At 48.2% G+C, this 22,365-nt stretch overlaps 1 protein-coding gene across 1 annotated transcript; it reads right to left on the reverse strand.

Moving 5' to 3' along the window:
• Positions 1-1,294: 1,294 nt before the first annotated feature.
• MICOS10 (mitochondrial contact site and cristae organizing system subunit 10) lies at positions 1,295-21,878 on the reverse strand. The gene is made up of 4 exons (XM_083750390.1): positions 21,743-21,878; positions 7,636-7,683; positions 5,153-5,262; positions 1,295-1,535 (listed from the first exon to the last, which is right to left on the reverse strand). Exons 1-4 carry the CDS (start codon positions 21,807-21,809, stop codon positions 1,527-1,529), a joined length of 234 nt encoding a protein of 77 aa, XP_083606516.1. The 5' UTR covers positions 21,810-21,878; the 3' UTR covers positions 1,295-1,526.
• Positions 21,879-22,365: the final 487 nt, after the last annotated feature.

A 22,365-nucleotide genomic window follows, 5' to 3' on the forward strand; every position in this document is an offset into this window, starting at 1 on the left:
TCCTTGGAGGTTTTTAAGCAGAGCTTGGATGGCCATCTGCCAGGGATGCTTTAGCTGAGATTTCTGCATTGTAGGGGGCTGGAACAGATGACCCATGGGACTCCTTTCAACTCTGAAATTCTATGATTCTCCTAAAGACAAAGTAATATTCCAGTGCTCATGGTTCTGAATAAAGGGCTCGTTTAAACAAGAAGCTGCCTTGCAGTGAGCCGGGCCCTTGGTTCATCTAGTCTATCCTAACCAGCAGCAGCTCTCAAAGGTTTCAAATGGAAGACATTCCCAGCCCTACTTGGGAGATGCTGCTGGGACTGAACCTGGGAACTTCTGCATGCCAAGCAGGTGCTCTGCTACTAAGCTACAGCCCTCCCCTTAAGGAGCAAGAATATAGGCAGCTGCCTCACAGCAGTCGGACCCTCAACCCAACTAGCTTGGAACAGACAATGCTGACAGGTGGCAGCAGCAGCAGCAGCAGCAGCAGCGACTCTGGGGTTTGGCAGAGCTACGTCTCAGTCCTGTCTGGATGGCGGAGACTGAAATTGGGTGCCTTTGGCATACAGAGCGGGTCAGAACATCAGAAGAGTTCTGCAGGAACCAGGCCAATGGCTCATCTAGTCTGGCATCCTGCCCAACCGGATGGTGCCTGCCTGAGGGTCTCCTGCTGGCTTTGAACACAAGAGCGCACTCCCCTCCTGCGACTTCCAGCCACTGGAAGCGGCCTCTGAATGTGTCAGTTGCTGCAATCACAAGTCACAAGAGCCCTGCTCTTGAACTCAGCTCCTGCTTCCCAGGCTCCCCTTCAGGGAATGTGGCTGGCCACCATGAGAACAGGAAATCCGGATTAGAAGTGTGTTTGCCCTGATACCATGTCCTCCTGTTCTCTGACACTGAGCTACAGGCCCCCATCTTCCTTCCCCATCGGTGCAGGACGCCGATGTCTCCAGCTAGAGGGCTAGACCCCACCCCCAGATCCTCTTCTATCTGCCTGCTCATTTATGAGTTTTGGTCTTTTTTCTTTAAAGACAGTCGCTGCTGCTAAAGGACATCTCCAGACTACAGCAGAGATAAAGAGGGTGATCTATGGGGTGGGGCTGCTTTTCTTTAAACGCAAACTGTAAACTTCAGCGGGGGCTGATTGCAAGTGGGAGAGGAACAGAGGACAGCTGTCACTGGGGGGGGGGGTGCCTTTCAAAGAGGAACTTAACCAGGTGGCCACAGCTGCTAGTTCAAACGGAAAAATAAGCCGTCCCACACATTCCCTTTCTACACACAGCAGACGGAGCAGGAGGCAAGGGGGTGGACTCTCGTTTTTATTTCACTTTCCAGAACAGCACCTTCCCCGTTTTCGTTTCCAAAAGGGGGATTACAAAAAAAATGATATTCGGTTCCAGGTGTCGTGGGGAAAAAGGGCAACGGGCCGAACGCTTCCAAAGGCCGTTGCCTCAAGGCCGGGACGCTTCGACCTTCCCGAGGAATTGCCAAGGTGCCGCTGATCCTCTGGCAAAAGAGAGGCGTGGGTCGGGCCTGCGTCATTGCTCCTGGTGGAAGGGGAAAAAACGGCTTGCGGTTACTCATTTGGCCCTAGGGTTGCAGGTCTGTTCCTGCTGCAGAACTTTAACAGAGGAACATTAAGAGCCTGCTGGACCAGGCCAGTGGCACAGCGGCCACCCAGACACTTCAGTGGGAAACCCACAAGCAGACCCTGAGCACAAGAGACCTCTCCCCATCTCTGGTTTCCAGCAACTTGTGTTTGGAAGCCTCCCATAGTGGAGGCAGCGCATAGCCATTGTGGCTAATAGCCATTGACAGCCCTCTCCTCCCCATGGATTTGTCCAATCCTTTCTCACAGCCATCCAAGAGGGGTTACCTTTATATGAGAGGATCTCCCGCTCTATATATTTTATTTATACCCCGCCCTGCCCCCCCCCCGGCCAGAGATGGGCTCAGGGCGGCTAACACCAATAAAATTACAATAAAAACATAATGGGGGGGGGGGAGAGAAACCAATTTAAAATACAGGTTAAAAATACTATTTAAAATGCAGCCTCATTTTAATAGTAGCCCATAGATCAAAACCATAAGGGGAGGGAAACATAAGGGTCAGACTGAGTCCAAACCAACGGCCAGGAGGAACAGCTCTGTCTTGCAGGCCCTGCGGAAAGATGTCAAGTCCTGCAGAGGACCCTGGTCCCTTGTGACCACAGCTATCCCCCTCCCTTTAGATCCCTGACATGAGGACTCCCTGGTCTCCAAGCACATAAGGGGAAATGGAACCCTGCATCCAGGAAGTCTCAGCTTTAAGGAAAGGTGCTGTTGTGCTACTGCTGCCTTTGCAAAGACACACTCAAGAGCCTACAGAGCCAAATGCCTGGTGGCATTTCAGTAGAGCATGAGACTCTTAACCTCGGAGTCGTGGGTTCGACCCTCACGTCGGGCAGGGGGTTGGACTAGATGACCCTCATGGTCCCTTCCAACTCTACAATTCTATGATAAGAGCAAAAGAATACATTTTTTCTCCCTGCTCCCCTACAGTTTGAAGAAAAAGAAGTGCTAATATATGTTTGTTTGTCTGCGACACAGAAACAAAGAATTTAAGAGCTGTGATCCTTATCAACTCCTTCCTTCTGCTCCCATATAGACAGTAATTTTATTTTTTTAGAAAGCAATAGGTTTTATGGAATGTAGCAGACTCTGTAAACAGTGACTATAATATCTGAAGATCAAGAGAGTTTGTATTAGGTTGTTTGAGGGAGGGTGATGGAGGGGATATTGTTTAGCTCTCCGTTTGAATTGATTGTACCTGCAGTAATGAATTGTAATTCTATTTTTTACGTAAAACAATTCGCCCCCAAAAAGTATTATGTACACCAAGCCCCAACATTAAGCGACGTAGAGTTGAGTGCACAGAGTCACAACTTGCCATACTAGAGGGCTTATTCATGTCCAAGGCTGTTCTGCAATTTGCTACTCCATAAGAGAGGTTTTGTGCGTTTGTGGGAGGAAGGGAAACCACGAATAGAGTCTGTTATAAACTTTATACGGCCGTTTCGCAACACTGCGGGAAGCATGACGCAGTTTTGATGTGGACAGCTGAGTGGTCTGGAGGCCTCAATTCTTTGAGGGGGGGGGAATGGTGAGGCTGCTAGATGGGTCTCCCCACCCCACCTATACCAGTCATCAAATTGGAATTAGCAACTTCTTCTCCCATCTGGAAGAAAGCCACAACCAACGCTTGCTGGGAATTAAGTCATCAAACTAATTAGCACTGACAGTGTGCAAGGCCAGACAATTGAGGGCTGGACTGAGAGGTGGGCAGAATGTAGCTTAGAATCAACTGGCAGATCTCTGGGTAAATCTGCAATCGGAAGGCAGCAATGGTTCTGAATATCAGTTGATGGGAAACACAAGTGGGGAGCATTGCTGTTGCATAAAGGTCCTGTTTGCAGAGGTATCTGGCTGGTCACTGAGAGAAGAGGATGCTAGACGAAAATGCTCTTCAATTCTAACAATAAGACTTTTGCACCAGGCTCTGGTTGGTAAATCTTGGGGTTCTAGCAAAAAAAGGGGGGGGGCAGGCAAGCAGAAAGCTTGCCAATTTCCAAGAGGGAGGGAGGGAGGGAGGGAGGAGAAGCAATTGCCAAAGAAAATTCAAGGGAGAATTAGGTGGCAGGAAACCTGCAAGCAAAAAAGAGGCTAAGTTGGCTCAAGGGTGGTTTGGCTGAGAGGATGAGGAAAGAGAGAAGCAAAGGGAAAGGGGGTTTGGTAAATCAACAAGAGTGTGTGTGGGGGGGGAAACCCCACTCTTGGCTGAGTAGGCCAGGAAGCTCTTGCAACCAAGTCCCATAGCTGTACTCTGGTTACATTTCCAGACTTATATCAGAAGAGACAGCACTTCAGAGCCCCCTAGCCAAAGAAAAGTGGCTGAACTAGATCTTACACGCTGGGGCTCAACTGAGACCAGGGTTTCCTGCTGCACCGTGGGAAAATGGCTGAATCAGAAACTGGGCTGTATCCAACTAAGTTAGAACAGGCTCACCGAAATGAATGAACCTAAATCAGGTCTGCCCGTTAACTTCAGTGGGTCTGTTCTGAGTAGGGCTAGCACTGGATGCAACTCCCCAATTCACAACTTTCATAGTTCTAGTTGAGGGCTTAAATAGAGACCAGGGTTTCCTCACCCACTACAGGCATGAAATTTATCCCCCAATTATTGCTGTTGCAAACGATCACGTTGACCACCTAGCACTCTTTTAAACTTTATGTATAATTGTCACAGACTTCTGCTCTCTTAATTTTCGTGACCGTTTGGTTCCACTGGTTACAATCGCCCCACCCCAAAGAGCCGTGTGCATTTCTGCCAAATGTACAGAGCATTCGACTCCAGCATGTGAAAACCTTTGCTGCAAGACATCCATTTGTTTTCAAAAACAACAGTGTCCCATGGCCCTTTTTTTAAGACGGCCGTCTGCTAGACCCACAAACCTCATACTCTCAACTGCACTGGTTGTTAAGTTAAAGGGGGGGGGGATCTGGAAGGCTACCCGCTTTCCCCTGAGTTTAATATTTAATTATAAAAATATTTATATGATTCTATGATTTGTATACTGCTGTGCCATAAAAAACATCAAAGTGGTTTAAAGCAATAAAAACACAGAACCATACAATAAAAACGTAAAGAAGTTAAAAACAGGGCATCAATTAACCACTGTGGAAACAGGTATTCTTGTTTGCCCGCATAGGCCTGGCAGAATAGAAAGGTTTTCAGCAGGCGTTTAAAAGCTGGCACAGAAGGTGCCTGCTGTGCTTTTAGGAATTACTCCCTACCCTAGACCAAGCAAATATCTATAAGGTCACATTTTAAGCACATTTAAGAAACTCTAAACTGTCATGGTTCCCCTAAAGAATTATGGGAATCATAGTTAGCAGTTAACAAACTACAGTCCCCAGGATCTTTTGGGGAAGTTAAAGTGGTATTTGTTGTTGTTTAGTTGTGTCTGACTCTTTGTGACCCCATGGACCAGAGCACGCCAGGCACTCCTGTCTTCCACTGCCTCCCGCAGTTTGGTCAAACTCATGTTAGTAGCTTAGAGAACACTGTCTTTTAATGTATTATGTGGATGCGACCGAAGAGAGGAGTTCTCAAAAACAGACTCACCTTGACAAACCGCCCATGGAGAAGGTAAGGAGACCGGAAGTCATGCTGGCAGTTTGAATAAGCCATTCCTAAGCCCATTCCTGACCCGAGAGTGATGGGCCACGTCTTCCCTGGAACAAAAGAAGGTGGAAGGAAAGAGAGGGAGGGAGAGAGAGAGAGAGAGAGAGAACACAGATGGAAGAACAATGGGAATGTCACTATGAAATGTGGTCCGAATCAAGGTCCAGATAATTCACAATGCTTCAATGAAACAAAAAATTCTGCAAGGGCATCAATGATAGCTAGTACAGCAGCACAGTGAGAGGTTAATGGACTGAACTCTGAATGGGGAAGTTCTCGGATCAAAACTGTTATGGGCCCACTGGTGGGTCCTAGGCAAGCGACTCTCGGGCTTAATTCTGAAACAGGGGCATATTACTGAAAGGGATTTGCCTTATAGCAGAAATGGCCCTCCAGGCCTTGCTAAGTGGCCCCTGGAATTCTCCCCAGTTCTGTGCCCCATCAATGGCCCACTTGCCACTCTCCTTGAGTGCTTTTGCCTAGCTGGAATATGTCCTTGAAATGGGACTCTTGCTTGCCTGAATAGAGAGGCATTTGGGGAGGGAGGCTGCAGAAGCCTCAGGCTGGCCTACTAGATAAGAGATGAAAGCCATCGATTGCTCTGTCCACATTTGCACCTAGCCCTGCCCACTACTGACATGTGGTTTCAACCTCACCAGAAGACTGCAAGTGAGGGAATGGGGCACTTGGGCTGATAAAGGTTCCACACCCCCGCCTCGCAGGGCTGTTGTAGGGATTGTAACTAGGTGGCACATGCAGACCACCATAACAAAATTAAGGTAAAGGTAAAGGTAAAGGTACCCCTGCCCGTACGGGCCAGTCTTGACAGACTCTGGGGTTGTGCGCCCATCTCACTCAAGAGGCCAGGGGCCAGCGCTGTCCGGAGACACTTCCGGGTCACGTGGCCAGCGTGACAAAGCTGCATCTGGCGAGCCAGAGCCGCACACGGAAACGCCGTTTACCTTCCCGCTGGTAAGCGGTCCCTATTTATCTACTTGCACCCGGAGGTGCTTTCGAACTGCTAGGTTGGCAGGCGCTGGGACCGAGCAGCGGGAGCGCACCCCGCCGCAGGGATTCGAACCGCCGACCTTTCGATCGGCAAGCCCTGGATGCTGAGGCTTTAACCCACAGCGCCACCTGCGTCCCATAACAAAATTATTATGTGTTTATTTCATTGATTGCATTGTATTTATATCCCACCTTTTTCTCCAAGGAGATCAAGGTGGCATACATGCCCCCCCCCCAATTTTTTTACTCCCCAAAGCCAGTGTTTGAAACTCCCATTGTTTTAGGCAACAGGGAATTTCATTAGCGCGAGCAGTTTCTGAGCTCTGGGCGCAGCGCTGAGCCTAAGATTTCAGATTAAAACTGCAGAGTGGAAGGAAAGGAGGACCCTTTTCTTCCTCCCCACTTCCAGTCACTCTCCCTCCCCTGGTAAGGAAATAGGAGGAGGGAAGTGGCTCCACTCACCTCTGGCTTGGGCCCCCCCCCCCCACTGACAGCAGCCGACCCCTGACAGATTGCCCCCTCCAAAGGTGGCGAAGCAAGGGAGGTTCCTCACCCCTGGTTATAAAGAAATCCTCTTTCCACAGCTACTAGGTTGATCTTTTCAAGTGGCTCATCCCTGTTTGCAAATCCTAAAAACCTGCACCCCACCCTATCCCACAAAATGCATGGTGGAGTAAAACCTGTTTTAAAAATGGGTCACGGTGCTGGGCATGGGGGTGGGGGGAGACACGCAGATGGGCTCCACAGTGCTTGTTGTTTTTAAACAGAAGGAAGTTATTGCATAAATATATATTAAAAATGTTTATCAAGCTGCAAATGGCTGCTGGAAAGGGCTCTTCCCGTGTGCTCAAATCCCATCCTGATGTCAACAACGCAGCTTTTATTTAGAGAAAGCAAATACCGCAGTACGTTGTGAGGAGATTCTTTATTTAGATGGGGCTACTAAACCTGCCTTTGAAACTCAGGCTGCAAAACACACAAAGAGTTACTAACACATCACTGGTCATCCCTGATCCTATGGCTGTGCTGGCGGGGGGCTCACAGGAGGTGGGGCTTCCAGCAACCGCTGGAGAGCCACCAGGTTGGGGAAATGGTTGAACTCGCCCAGTATTTCCAACTCTGGTCGGAAGTGGAGCTCCAGAATCTCAGGCACAGAAGCGTCTTCGTCATCAGCTGCCTACCTGATCTTTTTAACGGGAGGTGTTGGAGACTGAATCTGGGACCTTTTGCATGCAAACAAAGTGCTCTACTGCTAAGCTATGGGTCCCTGCTGCCCTGCCATCTTCATTGGCCGGCCAATATCCAAAAGCATAAAGGGAGGGATGGTGGCATAAGGTCCCCTCAGAATGGATGTCAGGGAGACAAGAACCTAGGGCGGAAGAGGGGTATGCAGCTGGTGGCTACCCATCACTTACTTTTGAAGAAGATGACCGAGAAGACGACACCCAACCCAAAGCCAGCACCTGCAAGAAGAAGGAAAGGGTTAGCGGAGCCTGCCAGGCCTCCCCACAAGGGAACAATACTATTCATTGCAGGGCGTAAGAAGATGCTGCTGGATAAGGCCAATAGCCCATCTAGTCCAGCATCCTGTTCTCACAGTGGCCAATCAGATGCTCCAGTAGGAAACCCACAAGCAAGACCCAAACACAAGAGCCCTCTCCCCTCCCATGGTTTCTAGTAACTGGTATGCAGAACCACTGATGCCTCCAGCTGTGTAGGTAGAGCATAGCCATTGTTTCTAGTAACCATCAATAGCCTTAATCTTCCGGAATCTGCCCAGTTCTCCAAGTTGGTGGCCATCACTGCCTCTCACTTTCTTTCTTTTTTAAAAAAAGTGCACAAAAGCACAGCTACAGAAGGAAAAGGCTTATTAGCTTCTACTAGCAGAGACGGCAGGGACTGAAGCTGCAGCCTTCCACATGCGAAGAAGGAGTGCCTACCGTTTTGCTACAGGCCTCCTAGGGATGCCCGATGCCAAATCGGGCCATTGGCCAAGCTAGCCCAGTCCTTGCTCTGCTTGCCAAATGCTTCCCCAGGCCTTCTACCCAAGACTGAGCCATGGGACCTTCTACACACAGAGCATGTGTTCCTTCAGCCCTGAGCTGCGGTCCCTGGCAAGCTCTGGATTTAAACGTGGAGGCAGCAGACAGCTTCAGAAATGTTCTCCAGATATTGATGGGCTCCCAAAGTGTTCTGTGGGGCGCTAACTCAGCCCTGCGTCAACAGGATGGGGTCGCCTGGAAGGCCAGTTTATTCCCGAGTCAAGTGGCCCGGAGCCGTCTCGGAGGAAAATTGCTTCCTTTGCGGTCTCCTCGTCCTCTAGTGCAGTGTTTCCCAACCGGTGTTCCGCGGCACACTAGTGTGCCGCGAGACTTTGCCTGGTGTGCCGTGGGAGGGAGGCGGGCTCCATGTGCTTAGAGCAACAGGCTGCCGCCCCAAGCCTCGCGCGCCCGACGGGAGCTCCTGCCGGGTGCGCAAGGCTTGCAGACACTCGCCCGAAGCACGGGGCACCCTCCGGAGGGCTCCGCGTGCTTCGGGCAACAGGCTGCCGCCCCAAGCCTTGCGCGCCTGGCAGGAGCTCCTGCCGGGCGCGCAAGACTTGCAGACACTCGCCCGAAGCACGGGCAGCCCTCCGTAGGGCTCCCTGTGCTTTGGGCAACAGGCTGCCGCCCCAAGCCTTGCGCGCCTGGCAGGAGCTCCTGCCGGGCGCGCAAGGCTTGCAGACACTCGCCCGAAGCACGGGGAGCCCTCCGTAGGGCTCCCTGTGCTTCGGGCAACAGGCTGCCGCCCCAAGCCTTGCGCGCCTGGCAGGAGCTCCTGCCGGGCGCGCAGGGTTGCAGACACTCGCCCGAAGCACGGGGAGCCCTCCGTAGGGCTCCCTGTGCTTCGGGCAACAGGCTGCCGCCCCAAGCGGCATATAGTCAATATAGGCACAGAGTTAATTTTTTAAACATTTTCTAATGGTGGTGTGCCTCGAGATTTTTTTCATGAAACAAGTGTGCCTTTGCCCAAAAAAGGTTGGGAAACACTGCTCTAGTGCTCATCATGGCTTGGGAAGGTGGGAAGCTAAGGGGGGCCCTTTGCTCTGCTTTTATTCCCTGTCTGCTTGTTTTCCTTGTAAGTGAGAGCTTTCATCTTTTATTGTTATGAAGTTAAAGGCTGGCCTGGAGGTGCTGGTCTTTAGTGGAAACAGCTGCCTGCTGCAGTCCCTAATGTCCCCTCGGTCAGGTGGGAGGCCCTTCTGGAGCAGCGCCTTGCCCTCTTAAAAGGAAATTGACCGTGCAAGGCCCCAAACCGACATGGCTGGTTTATTGTTCATGGCAGCTGTAAAGCAAGCACACTCTGCCCATGCTCTGGAACACTGTCATGTCCCGAGGCTAAGGACTGGCACCCCCTCCTGCAGTAGAGTCCCAAGCTCCATTTATGTCAACATAAGTCATAGATTTGGATTTGGAAGAAGATACCACAGATCAATACAGTGTGTGGTTTTTGCAGGAAGTTTCCTGAGATTTTTTATTTAGATGGTATCTTTCACAGCTTAGGTTAAGCTGAATCTATTACGGGAACTCATTTGTTTATCTTGGCAGCGGGGCACAGGGCAGACAAGATCTGAAATCATCTTTAGATGGTGTGCCCCAGGATTGTGAGATACTGCAAGCTGATTCCTGGCAAGATAGAAGAGATGGCAGGATATTATCTACCATAAAGATTATTAAGGAAAGCCCTGCTGGGTCAGGCAGTCCAGCATGACGTTTTCACCAGATGCCCCAAAGCAGCGGTTCACATGCTGTGGGTCCCCAGATGTTGTTGGACTACAACTCCCATCATAATTTTAAAATTAGAAAATAAATTTAATTTTAAAAAGATGCCCGGGGGGCGCACCTAGAGTTTGTAGTCAAGCAGGCATCAAGGCACGAATGACTATTAGCAACAACCGATGTCTTCCCACCCTACTCCAGCTTCCCCATGGAACAGCTGGTGTTGGGGGGGGTGTGGGGAGAGGGTGTTTATGCTATTAAACCCAAATTACCATCTGCACAGATCCATCAAAAGCACAAACTGTTTGGCCTCCTTGACCCGAGGCTCAAACAAACTCCTTCCCTTGCTACACACTGCCTTTCCTTTCTTTCTCGAGTACCACTGCTGGAAATCAGGCTGTTTAGAGAAAATAATTATTTCAACACGCATAACTGGGGGAAGGGGGGGGGACCGATGAGATGGGCGTTCGCTCAAACTGTCCAGCTCAGCAAGTCATGCTGCGGTCCAGGCTTAGACTTCCTGCTCAAGGGTGGCTTCTCTCTCTCCCCCTCTGCCAACTTAAACAAGTTAGCTAATCAATGAGAAATGGTTTACATGGGAGATGGACTGTGCATCACGCGAACACCGACCTTTAAACAGTTGCTTCTGTTACCATTTTCCATCCTGTTAGGGAAAAACCAATGTCCGATGATTGCCCAGAATACGATAACCACAGAGCCTGGGGGAGGGGGGACTACTGGATCATTCTAAGTAGATCAAATTGGTGCCCTCCAGATGGGTTAGGAGTGAACATAAGAGCCTGCAGAACACAGACATCATGGCTAGTAGCCACTGATAACCTTATCCTCCATGAATAGATTCAGAGCAAGTTATCGTCTAAATAAAATCCTTGACCATGGGCGGTGTTGGGTGGGCCTGATGAGAGCTGTAGCTCAGCAACATCTACAAGGGCACAGGGTTGGTGAAGGCTGGATCGGGTGAGGAAGATGTGCTGAATTCAATAAAGGGGCAGCTTCTTATGGGAATGGCCCCACACCTCTGGGGCAGAGGCTGTGAGGGTCAGGCAACTTTGGTAGATTCCTATCCAGCTTTCCACTGCAACCTGGAGGGCCGTAAAGACTGGTGCCACATGCCAAGGGTTATAATGGAGGGCACTGCCAGTCTTTATTGAGAAGAAAATGCGGCAAATGTTTCCCCGCTCCTCTGTCTGCCCAACCAGCTGCTCAGTTCAAATAATTTCTATCTAGGACAGTTTTGGCCTGCAACTGAACAGACACACACACCAAATTCGAAGCACAAGCAGGAATTAAGATCTATGAAACTGTTGCTGTGGACAGTTCTTCATTCAACCAGGAGGTTGTTGTGGTTCTGCGGTCATCTCCTTAATGTCGCCAAGAAAGCAAAGGGGAGTTTGAGTCAATCTTTCAAAGCCGTGTGTGTCCAACCCCACACAAACGCTGCTGGAACAAATAAGTCTCATCCAAGAGAAGTCCCTAGAGGTGAAATGGCCAAGTTGCCAGTTTGGCTATGGACGGTACTGTACAAAGGCACCAGCAAAGAGGCAAAAAGCCACACCAGCCGATGGCTTTGGCCGTTTTGGGGAGCTGCACACTCAATTTCCTTTTAAGAGGGCAAGGCGCTGCTCCAGAAGGGCCTCCCACCTGACCGAGGGGACATCGAGGGACTGCAGCAGGCAGCTGTTTCCACTAAAGACCGGCACCTCCAAGCCAGCCTTTAACTTCATAACAATAAAAGATGAAAGCTCTCACTTACAAGGAAAACAAACGGACAGGGGATAAAAGCCAAATATCTTGCAGTCCCAGACCCCCTCCTGCTCCTCCCTCCAGAGCCAGGAAAGGCACAGGAGGGGAAGACTCGAGGAAAGTAGTTTTCTTCTTTGAGATGTCTTCAGCCACTTGGCCTGGAGGAAATGGGCCTTCCGGGCAACCCCATCCAATTGACCCGGCACTGAGTTAGGGCCTCACACACCATTTGTGGGTCCCATCAATGCACAGGGAATGTTCCTGAACGAAACATGCTGAACTTTACCAACTTGGTGCTCTCCGGATTCCCATCCAGCACATTGGGAGAGCCTCAAATTGGATTTTGAAATCAGTTCAGCCAGGCCGTAACTTCTTTCCTCAATCCTTGGGGAGGCAGGAACTGTGGTTTTGTTCCCCACCCACCCCATGCCAAATACCAATCTTCTCTGCCACAGATTAATTTAACCCCCAAATTTTACTCTGTTGCACCATCTGTAAGTATTGCAAATGGAGCAATGACACAGAAAGATGAATTACATCCAAAGTTTTTTCCCAAACCAAAGGCACGTGCTACACTAGCCATTGCCATATACAATGTCATTCCAATTTCATTAAAAATGGGTTTTTCCTTTAAGGCCTCTTGTTAATTCACCCCTTTCCTCCCGCCTCTTCAAAAAATAAAAGATAGAATACCCTTTTCCAATAGCTGCAATCCTGCCAAATGTCAGGTTTGCGGAGGCAATTAATCTACATTCTTTTCATATAAGCACTGGCCAAATGGACGTTATCACCTGGCCATATTTTAATGCAGACAAGTGAGATTTGCAACAAAATCATGCAGTTTTATCCTTCACCAAGGTGCTGCTGCTACCCAGTGTTCCAGAAAGCCAGTTTTGCCCTTTTACCAGTACACTCCATTCTGCTCTTTTTCCCCACCATAATTTTTCCTTTACAACTGAAATTCAACATCCCTTGGCTGCTAAGTTTACTGCTCTGTACTGGGCTATTTGGGAGGAAGGTTGCCCCTTGGGGTTTCCTTTATAAAATGTGTCTTGCACTTGTGTATTTATTGATGGCATTTGTGATTCTCCCTCTCATTTAATCCATGCAACAACCCTGTGATGTAGTTTTTAAGCTGAGAGGCAGTGACTGGCCCCAAGGTCACACCCAGTGCGCTTCTTTGCCAGGTGGAGATTTGAACCCTGGTTTCCCAGGTCTTACTCCAACACTCTAACCGCTGCAAATGTTGGGGTCCCCCCTGAGCATGCAGATATCTCCTCTCTCTCTCTCTCTCTCTCTCTCTCTCTCTCTCTCTCCACCCCCATCCCTCCACTTGCCACCAAAACTGGCTCTTCATACAGTTCTGATCAGCTTGACACTGATTTGGTCTTCCAAATCAGTCAAGTTCTAGGGACAGAAGGGCTATTTTGAAGTCTAATCCTAATCCCTCAGAGTCACCATGTATTTTCCAGTTTGGAGACTTATGCCAGCTAGTCGGAATTGGAATACGGGGCACAAGCAATTTCCCAGACTCTCTGTTCCAGCTTCAGACTTCAAAGCAACCCACAGTATTATTTCACTCCCACAGAACCCATCCTCAAAGCTTTCCTTCTCCCCAGGCATCGGACCCCCACAGCTGCAGCTGTTGGGAAGCCAGACAACACCCCCCTTTATTGCCCCCCACTTATCCCACTGCTTATTAGATCCTCAGATGCTCAATAAGACTTCTCCTAATTACCTTCCACCCACCTACAAGAAGAGAACAGATTGGTCTCTTAAGAACCTAAGAAAAGCCTGCTGGCTCAGGCCAATGGCTCATGAATAATAATAATAATAATAATAATAATAATAATAATAATAATAATTTATTTATACCCCGCCCATCTGGCTGGGCTTCCCCAGCCACTCTGGGTGGCTTTCAACAAAATATTAAAATACAGTAATGCATCAAACATTAAAAGCTTCCCTAAACAGGGCTGCCTTCAGATATCCAGCATCCTACCCAAACCTGGAAGCCCCATACTAGGGATGCCATATTTCAAAAAGTGAAAATCCTTTGCTCAAGGTTGTTTTCCTGGACATTTCCGTCTGAGTACTGCTTAAGGGGGCTGAATAATTCCAGACGTATGGCAACCCTACATTTAGCTCTTATGATGTTAGGCCATGAACCTGTCCAATGTCTATCTGAGTGGTTCTCTCTGACCATAGAAGCAGAAAATCCCCTAAATTATAAACTGCAGGAAACTACAATCGAAGGTCAAGTTGATCACCTCCCCACCCTCAAAAGAAAATCCTTATAATTTAAAAAGCTGTATTTTGAAAGGAATATTTAATAGTTTGAAGTGTTTTATTCCAAGATGTCAAAACAAACAAAGGATTAGAGGCGAAAGGCACATTAGTGTCTTCCGGAGAGGAGCTGGCAATTTATGAACTTGCAGGCCGTTGCCAGTTCATGTACAGGCATGGCTCTACATGACAACATGGCTTGCAAAGGAGTGGGTGCCCAGAAGGGAGCCATCAGATATGCCTTCCTGGAAAGGAGCAGCTTTCTCGTAGTCACTTGCCCAGCGACAAGTGGATTAAAGCGCCTTAGATCACTTCCTTCATTTAATTGTTTCAAAACCCACCACTATGACAACTTCAAAACAGGCCAACTTCACTGCTTTGGAAGGATGAGGAAGGGCTGTTTCAGCTCGCAGCTCCTTTTGTGGAAGTGGAGTGGAATTGTGCCCACCCCACCGGGAAAAACAGCCCGCCTCCCAGCAGTGGCATTGCCGCTGCCGAACAGGGATGTGTTCAGCATACCTAACAGGGATGCCTTTCACATCACACTTCATCAGCAGAAGCTATCAAGTTCACTTCCCACCTCCAGTTATAACAGCAAAACAGGAGAGAGGTTTTTCCCCCAAAGCTCCTGATAAGCTAAAACTCATTCTGGGTAGGAACTGGAGGCAAAGAGGGTTGTATCAAACAACAGTAGGCTCATTGAAATTAATGGGCATAGCTTACCTAGGCCCAGTCATTTCAATGGGTCCACTCCACTCTGAGTAGGATTAACATGAGACGCAACCCAGAGTTTTCAGGCCAAATAAGGTTTGGAGTGTTAGCCCTAGTTGGAGTCAGAGTAGACTCATTGAAATTAAAGCACTCAGGCCCACCAATTCCAGTGGGTCTACTATGGGTAGGACTAAGATTGGACATAACCCTTTCCTTTAAAAAAAAACAAACCAAAAACCCTCTGCAGGCACTTTGCATCTGCCCCAGTAGCAGCTTACCAGAAAGAGCAGCAAACCATTTGGCAAATCAAGCACACACAACACTTTTTTCAGAGTTAGATGCCTGAAATTTAGTTGTATCCCCATACATAGAACAGTATACATCTGTAAAGCATGTTATTTCAGATCACTTTATAAGAACATGTTTTACAGATGTATACCGGTCTATGTATGGGAATACAGATTTTCATAGTGTATTTTCAGGATACTCTGGGGAAATCATAAAAAATAGTTTCATTGCCTTGTTGTTTGTTTTCCTGAATTTTTTGCATGTCATGTTTTGCTTTAAAAAACAAAACAAGAAACATTTGTTGAATAAATATATGGACTTTTATTTATAAATGGCTTTACATCTTAAGGATTTATCAGGCCTGCACGTTTGGATTCAGCAAAAAAGGAAATCAGAAAGTGTTCCCAGAGAATTATGTGGGCCCTGGTGGGTTTGGAATGCCACTGTCAACTAGGCGAAGCTCATTTATGCTTACCTCTGCAACTGCGGCCCTGGCTCTGTGCGTACATGTCATTAATTCCTGATACATGTGAAATAGGCATCACTGCTCCCTTTCACGCTCTGGGCCAAGTGCCTGTGCCTAAACACGACTCTGGCCCAGTTCAAGCAGGTGGTGAGAAACTCCCGCTGGGAAACCTCTGGCAGGGCTTCGGTTGGGAAAAACTGAGTCAATTGCCTTGCGCAATCCTCAGAACAAGGCGTGTGTTCAGTTCAAGCAAGAGCTGGGGGCATGCACACTGAGGGGGGATCTACATGCTCCTCTGCAGCAGTTTATTGTGAGGGCAGCCTACAAACCTAAGACCTTTCCCCTGCTTATGAGCACAGGACATAAGAGGAGCCTGCAGGATCAGGCCAGTGGTGCATCTAGTCCAGGCTCCTGTTCTCACAGCGGCCAAGCCAATGCCTGTGGGAAACCCTCAAGCAGGACGAAGGCAACAGCGTCAGATGCTGAATCTGTTCCCTCACTGGCACAACAGGCCCATCTCTCAATGGTTCCCTCCTTATTGCAGCCTCACACAGAGGCAAGATCATCCGACTGTTTGCCACTGCTGTGGATTAATCAACCAGTATTCAGAAGTACTGCTGTCTCTGACTGTGAAGGCAGAACATAACCATCATGGCTGGTTACTATATCAGATACTCTACCAGGTGAGACTACTGATCCATCTAGAACCGGTGTGGGCAAGTTTTGGCCCTGCGGATGTTACTGAACTACAACTCCCAGCCTCAGCAAGGATGGCCAATAGCCAAGGATGAGAGTTGTGGTTAAGAAGCATCTAGAACAGGCTTCCTCAAAGTCGGCCCTCTAGATGTTTTGAGACTACAATTCCCATCATCCTTGACCACTGGTTCTGCTAGCTAGGGATCATGGGAGTTGTAGGCCAAAAACATCTGGAGGGCCGACTTTGAGGAAGCTTGATCTAGAAGGCCAAAGGTTCCGCATCCTTGATAAAAAACACCATCAAGATAACACATCTCTTTATGAAGATCTGCAAAAGGCTACTTCTTCCCAAGCTGTCTGCAGCAAAAACAGAAAAGAGGTGGGTGGGTAGCAAGGGGCAAACAAAGGCAAATGCAGTACTTAAGCTTGGTTACTGGTGGGGATGAGTAGTAAGGTGTTAAACCAAATACCTTGTAGTAGGAGGGACAGCTGCAGTACCAGCCACAAATAAGTCAAATGCTGACTTTTTAAACAGCTTCACATTGATGCAAGCTCTCACATTTTGAAGAAGTCTTCATTACTCCACCTTACTGTGAACTCTGTGAAACCCAAGAGTTTACACACACTCACATCAAACTCAGCAGCCTCAAAATTTGCTGTGCAAAAAGGGGCTCACCAAACCCACTTCTCAAGATGTAGAAGTACGCATATAAATGCAATAAATAAGCTCTTCTGCTTACCTGCTTAAGAAAGCTGGAGGGGCCAGACAGGTTGTCACCAACCAAGCATCCAGAGATCTCCAAATGGTCGCAATTGGGCCTGTGCCAATCGCAAAATGAGCCTGGCACTTAGGGGATTTTGGGCACTGACCCACAGGCACTTTGTTGTGTGATTATGCTTTGTTTTAAAGAAGTATGAATATGGAATTGCTCTAAGCTCTGACAATATCCATCATTACTTTGTAGATGGTTTATGAAAGGATTACAACAACTTCATGAAGGGGAAGTCTTATCAACCACTAAACTGTCCCTCCATCTTCCGACGCAATTTACCTATGACTGTCAGGTGCTAGGGACAAACATGGGCCACAGTTCAGTGGAAGAGCATGCGGTTCAATTCCCATCATCTCCAGGTAGGCTGGGAATGTCCCGTCTGAAATCTTGGAGAGCTGCTGTCAGTCAACATGGTCAGCACTACCCTAGATAAAGCGGTTGCCTCAGTCAAAGGCAGCTTCCTATGTGTTCTAAAGGAAGGGCCATAGTTCAGTGGTGGGGTATCCGCTTTGCATTCAGAAGGTCCTGGGTTCAAATCTCCAGGAGGAATGGGAAAGAGTCCTGTCTGAGACCCAGATATGACAGTCAGTGTACTGTGTACACTGTACCATCTAGTACAGTGTACTAGATGGACCAATGCTCTGTCTTGGAAGAAGGCAGCTTTCTATCTTCCTAAGGATAGCCGATGCCTCCATACTCTCCTTTTGGGCTTTTTGGAGGCATCTAGTGGGCCACTGCTATGAACAGGATGCTGGACCAGAGATGGTTTCTCTTTAGCCTGATCCAGCAAGATTCTACTTAGAATCATAGAATCATGGAGTTGGAAGAGACCACAAGGGCCATCGAGTCCAACCCCCTGCCAAGCAGGAAACACCATCAGAGCACTCCTGACATATGGTTGTCAAGCCTCTGCTTAAAGACCTCCAAAGAAGGAGACTCCACCACACTCCTTGGCAGCAAATTCCACTGTCGAACAGCTCTTACTGTCAGGAAGTTCTTCCTAATATTTAGGTGGAATCTTCTTTCTTGTAGTTTGGATCCATTGCTCCGTGTCCGCTTCTCTGGAGCAGCAGAAAACAACCTTTCTCCCTCCTCTATGTGACATCCTTTTATATATTTGAACATGGCTATCATATCACCCCTTAACCTCCTCTTCTCCAGGCTAAACATGCTTAGGTTGTTTATCAACCCAGAAACCTTAGGTTGTTTATCAACCCAGAAACCTTCTTATCACATCCTCAATCCCTCTTACAACGCATGAGACACCTGCTCATTTAAAATCAAATTAATACCTACCCAGAAGAAGCCAGAGGAGAAGAAAATTGCAACAGCAAGCACAAATCTGATTATTAACTCATTTGCAATTCAAACTGGATCATTGTTAATTCTTCTTGCTCTTCTTACCCACCCCACTTGCATGTAAACAAGTCTTATGACACAAAACTTAAAAGCACTTTCTCCTGGTATGGGAACGGGGGAGTTGGCTGCAAACAGAAACCTCAAAACCGCAGCCAACTCTGGGCGCAATATTACTGGGAACATGTTGCACAACTCTCATTTCAAAGGGGTTCATGCGAGGTTTTCAGTGTAGGAGTGCAGGAGAATCAAGACACATCGGGGGGCAGCCACCCTCCAACTTTGGGAAAGAGGGCAAAGTCCCAACCTCTTTTCACTAATGCTCATCAGTGACAACAAAAACAAATCAACTTAGTGACCCCCCCAAAGCATAACCAAGCCTGGATATGAGCACGCCAACGATTGGGCGAAGGACACCTATTATATAGCATTTGCGGCTTCCAATGCAGATTGGCTGAGCTGACATGAAGGCATAGAATGTTCACAAACTTCCTAAGTGCTCAAAGAAGGGGAAATATTTTAATTTGGCTGGGATTAATATGATCACACAGGTCCTAAAGACAGTAACAGCTTTGCAGGGCAGGTCAAAGACTGGAAAGAATCCCAAGAGGCAGCCAAGCTAAGAAAACCTTTTGACAAGATGAAGGTGATAGGAACCAGTGGCAAGAAGGGGCTGGTGGGGAATCAATTTTCCACATTAGTCTGAACTCATTCTCTGCTTATACTAAGCTAGTAATTAAGTTCAGCTATTCCCAACTATTGCTTCCTTGTGTCTAAACACAGACCCACCCCTTCAGGTCTCCATTTCACAGCCATCAGTAGAGCCTGACTGCTGGATCAGGCCAAGGCCCAACTAGTACAGCATCCTGTTCTCACAGAGGCCTACCAAAGGCCTATAAGCAGGATACAAGAACAACTGCCTTCTCTATCACCTACTGTGAGATGGGTTAGGCTAAATGTGATCCGCCCAAGGCAGACTTCATAGCTGAGTTGGTATTTGAACCCAGATTTTCCCAGCAGAAATCCAACATACACACCGTCTACTGCACCAACATGAATCTCAGTTAGGCAGGTTCCTCTTCACGTCACACCACAGGAGAAATCCCAAACTCTCATCAACACCTCAGTATCCTGCAAACTAAGTTCTACTCAGAGTAGACCCCCTCAAATAAGTGAACTTGGTTAATCACAGTTATTAATTTCAAAGGGGTTTACTCTAGTAGAACTCACATACAACCCATTCACATTGGATGTCGTCCCATTCCTGTGCCTCAGGTGGTCACCTTTTTGTTTGGCAGATGTGTGTGTTTAACAGGTGTGGGTCAAGCAGAAACTCCATGGGGAAAACCTCTCCCCAGTAGTTAAGTGTGTCCCCCAGATCAAACTTCACACTTACAGTAACTTGTTATTGTTAGGTGACCTTAGGAAAGCAACTCCCCTTTCACCCCCAAAATTGCAATATTGGGATAACACTGGACTACCTCACAGGCTTGTTGTAAAGCATTACAACAAGAAAATACTAGGTGAAGCACTTTTTGAAATTCTGAAATCTCTATGAATGGTGACTACTAGGTAGCAAAATGATTTGTCACTGAGAGACAGGGGTCTCTCTCTCATACATCACAAAGAATCCTCCAACTTTAGTCATACAGTGAATTCCCTGCAAAACCTTTGTCAAATACAGCCTGGTTGTTCAGTGTCAGAGGGGTTCAAATCCCCACTCAGTCCTGAATCTCACTGGGTGACCTTGGGCCAGTCACTGCCTCTCAGCCTAACCTACCTCACACAAGATTGCTGTGAAGATTAAATGGGGGAGGGAGTTATGTATGTCACTGTGAGCTCCTTGGAGAAAAAGATGGGATATAAATGCAATGCAACAAATAAAATAAATATAGGAAAGCCAGGGGCACCACTGTGGTTGGCAGTGAACCTACCCCCTACCATCAATAACCTGCAATGGCCCCATCAACTAGGAATTGGGAGTGGTAGCTAAAATATAACACCACAGATCTACAGTTATTAGTTTTGATTTCACGCCTGTCAAGCCCAAGGACAAACCAGGTGGCTTTAGGCAAATCACTCTCACAGCATTATCCCCACCCCCATACTGAGCGCACCCCCACCATACAGGACTGATACAACAACTGCTGTGATGGCATGTTCAAACGGCTAAATATTACAGAAATGATACACATATTGCTGTTATTTTGTAATTGAATGTTACCACCCACTCTCGCAGGCAGCAGAATCTCAAAGTCTTTCCCAGACTGGCTCACCTACAATCCTTTTATTTGGATGTGCTGGGAATTGAACATGTGACGTCTGCCATGCAAAACAGGCGCTCAACCAATGAACTATGCCTCCACTAGACCTGTAAACACACCCTGACAGCATGATTCTTGTTACTGCTGAAGAAGACAATCCTTTTCAGTGTGCATTTTAGAAGTTTAACTGCAATGAAAGCTATTCAGCAGACAAAACACAATGAAACATTATTTGTGGCTCCACAGCTATTCAATTCCTACACACAAACTTTGACTGACTGTCTCCAGTGACAGGCCGCTGTATGGTCCAAGTGGAGCACATAGCTGCCAGGGTCAGCTCTACTATCCCACATTTCCCAGACAAAAATAAGGACACAGCACCATGGACCCCCACAATGCAGCTACAAACACTGGCAGTTCTATTCACAATATTTCTGAACACTCTTGTCTCCTCAAGGCAGCAGCAAACAACACAATATAGGGGATTGCACCTTCTGAAGACTGGCTCCTGAGAAGTCAGTTGCAGGGTTTGGGTGGGCTTCAAAATTGCTTTGGGGAAAACTTTTGAAATTGATGTAAAAACTGGGGTCTGGCTTTTGCTGCCCAACTCCCCATGGGACTCAGAGTCCCCCAAGTCCATGATCGGTCAGAGAAGAATGAATGGAGGCAGGATCCGGTGGAAAGCAAGGCAGATATTTATTTTTCTGTTGCAACAGAGTTCCCTCCCCTCCTTCCAGGAAGAAAGGGCTGCGATGAGAGGGGCAAGATATATTTTGTATATATACTCCTCCCCGACTGCTTTTAAAAAGCAGGCTGCCGTATTTAAGAATTTGGTGTGTTTTTTTAAGTGGGTTGCAATGTTTTGGGTGCATTGCAACTCTTTTAAAAAATGCCTTTGAAAACTGCCTGCGTGCATATAGAACTTTTCCCTGCAGTACGACGATTTATTAGCAAGCCAGGCACTGACCCTCTAATCCTAAGGACATAGCTGCTAAATGCACGAGGCCTCACGCCAGGCGAGGATAACCTGAGCAGGGCCTTAGAGCAAGGACTGCCCCTTCCTTAACCCAGGTCTTCCTTCCCCCTCAGCACCACACCGTAGACACAGGGCGAGCCTCCTCCCGCTCTTTATTCCACAGCTCCCACCCTCGCCCCCTTACCCAGCTTGACGGCGGAGTCAGCCAAGCACCGGTCCCACTTCCTTCCCAAATCACCCTCCGACGCCATCTTGGCCACCGCCTCCTGCTCCCTCCGCGAGCTGCCACTCAGCCTTCCCGCCCGCCTCCTTAGGCGTAAGTCTCGCGAGAGGTACCGCTGCTGTAGCTGACAGCGGGCGGCTCTCGCGAGTGTACAAAGGAGTTGAAGAGAGGGGACGAAAGAGGTTTTCCGCTTTCGAGACACCAGCTTCCGCTGCTCCACCCGGCAGAGCTGGCTCCCGTTGCCAAGGGTAACCTGGGGGTAACCTTAGCAACCTGGGCCGGAGGCTTGACCTTGGGGCGGAAACCTGCTAGGCCCGAAAGAGAAAGGCTAGGAGGAAGGACGCATCCTAGGCTGCAGGCCTCGTTTATTGTAATCTGCGGGCATCTTCCTCTCCAGAATGCCCCGTGCCCTTCAGCGCGTCAGTTTTATTGTGTGATATTTACAAACCCCCTTTCCAAAGATATGAATGTAAATGCAGATCAAAAACAAAGTTACTTTGTTGTGCAAGGGCATAGGGTGGTTCTGGGTTCAAATCCCCCCAGCCATGGAGCTCAATAGGTGAGGTAAGGCCAGCCACGTAGCC

The sequence above is a fragment of the Podarcis gaigeae genome, assembly GCF_964106915.1.
Source record: "Podarcis gaigeae genome assembly, chromosome: 8".
Classification (NCBI taxonomy): domain Eukaryota; kingdom Metazoa; phylum Chordata; class Lepidosauria; order Squamata; family Lacertidae; genus Podarcis; species Podarcis gaigeae.

Excerpts from the sequence above, each read along its gene's own strand:
- MICOS10 (XM_083750390.1), bottom strand. The coding sequence starts at position 21,809 with ATGGCGTCGGAGGGTGATTTGGGAAGGAAGTGGGACCGGTGCTTGGCT. Across the intron at positions 7,684-21,742 it reads TGACTCCGCCGTCAAGCTGG|GTGCTGGCTTTGGGTTGGGT; the intron begins GTAAGGGGGCGA and ends TTCTTCTTGCAG. Across the intron at positions 5,263-7,635 it reads CTCGGTCATCTTCTTCAAAA|GGAAGACGTGGCCCATCACT; the intron begins GTAAGTGATGGG and ends CTTTTGTTCCAG.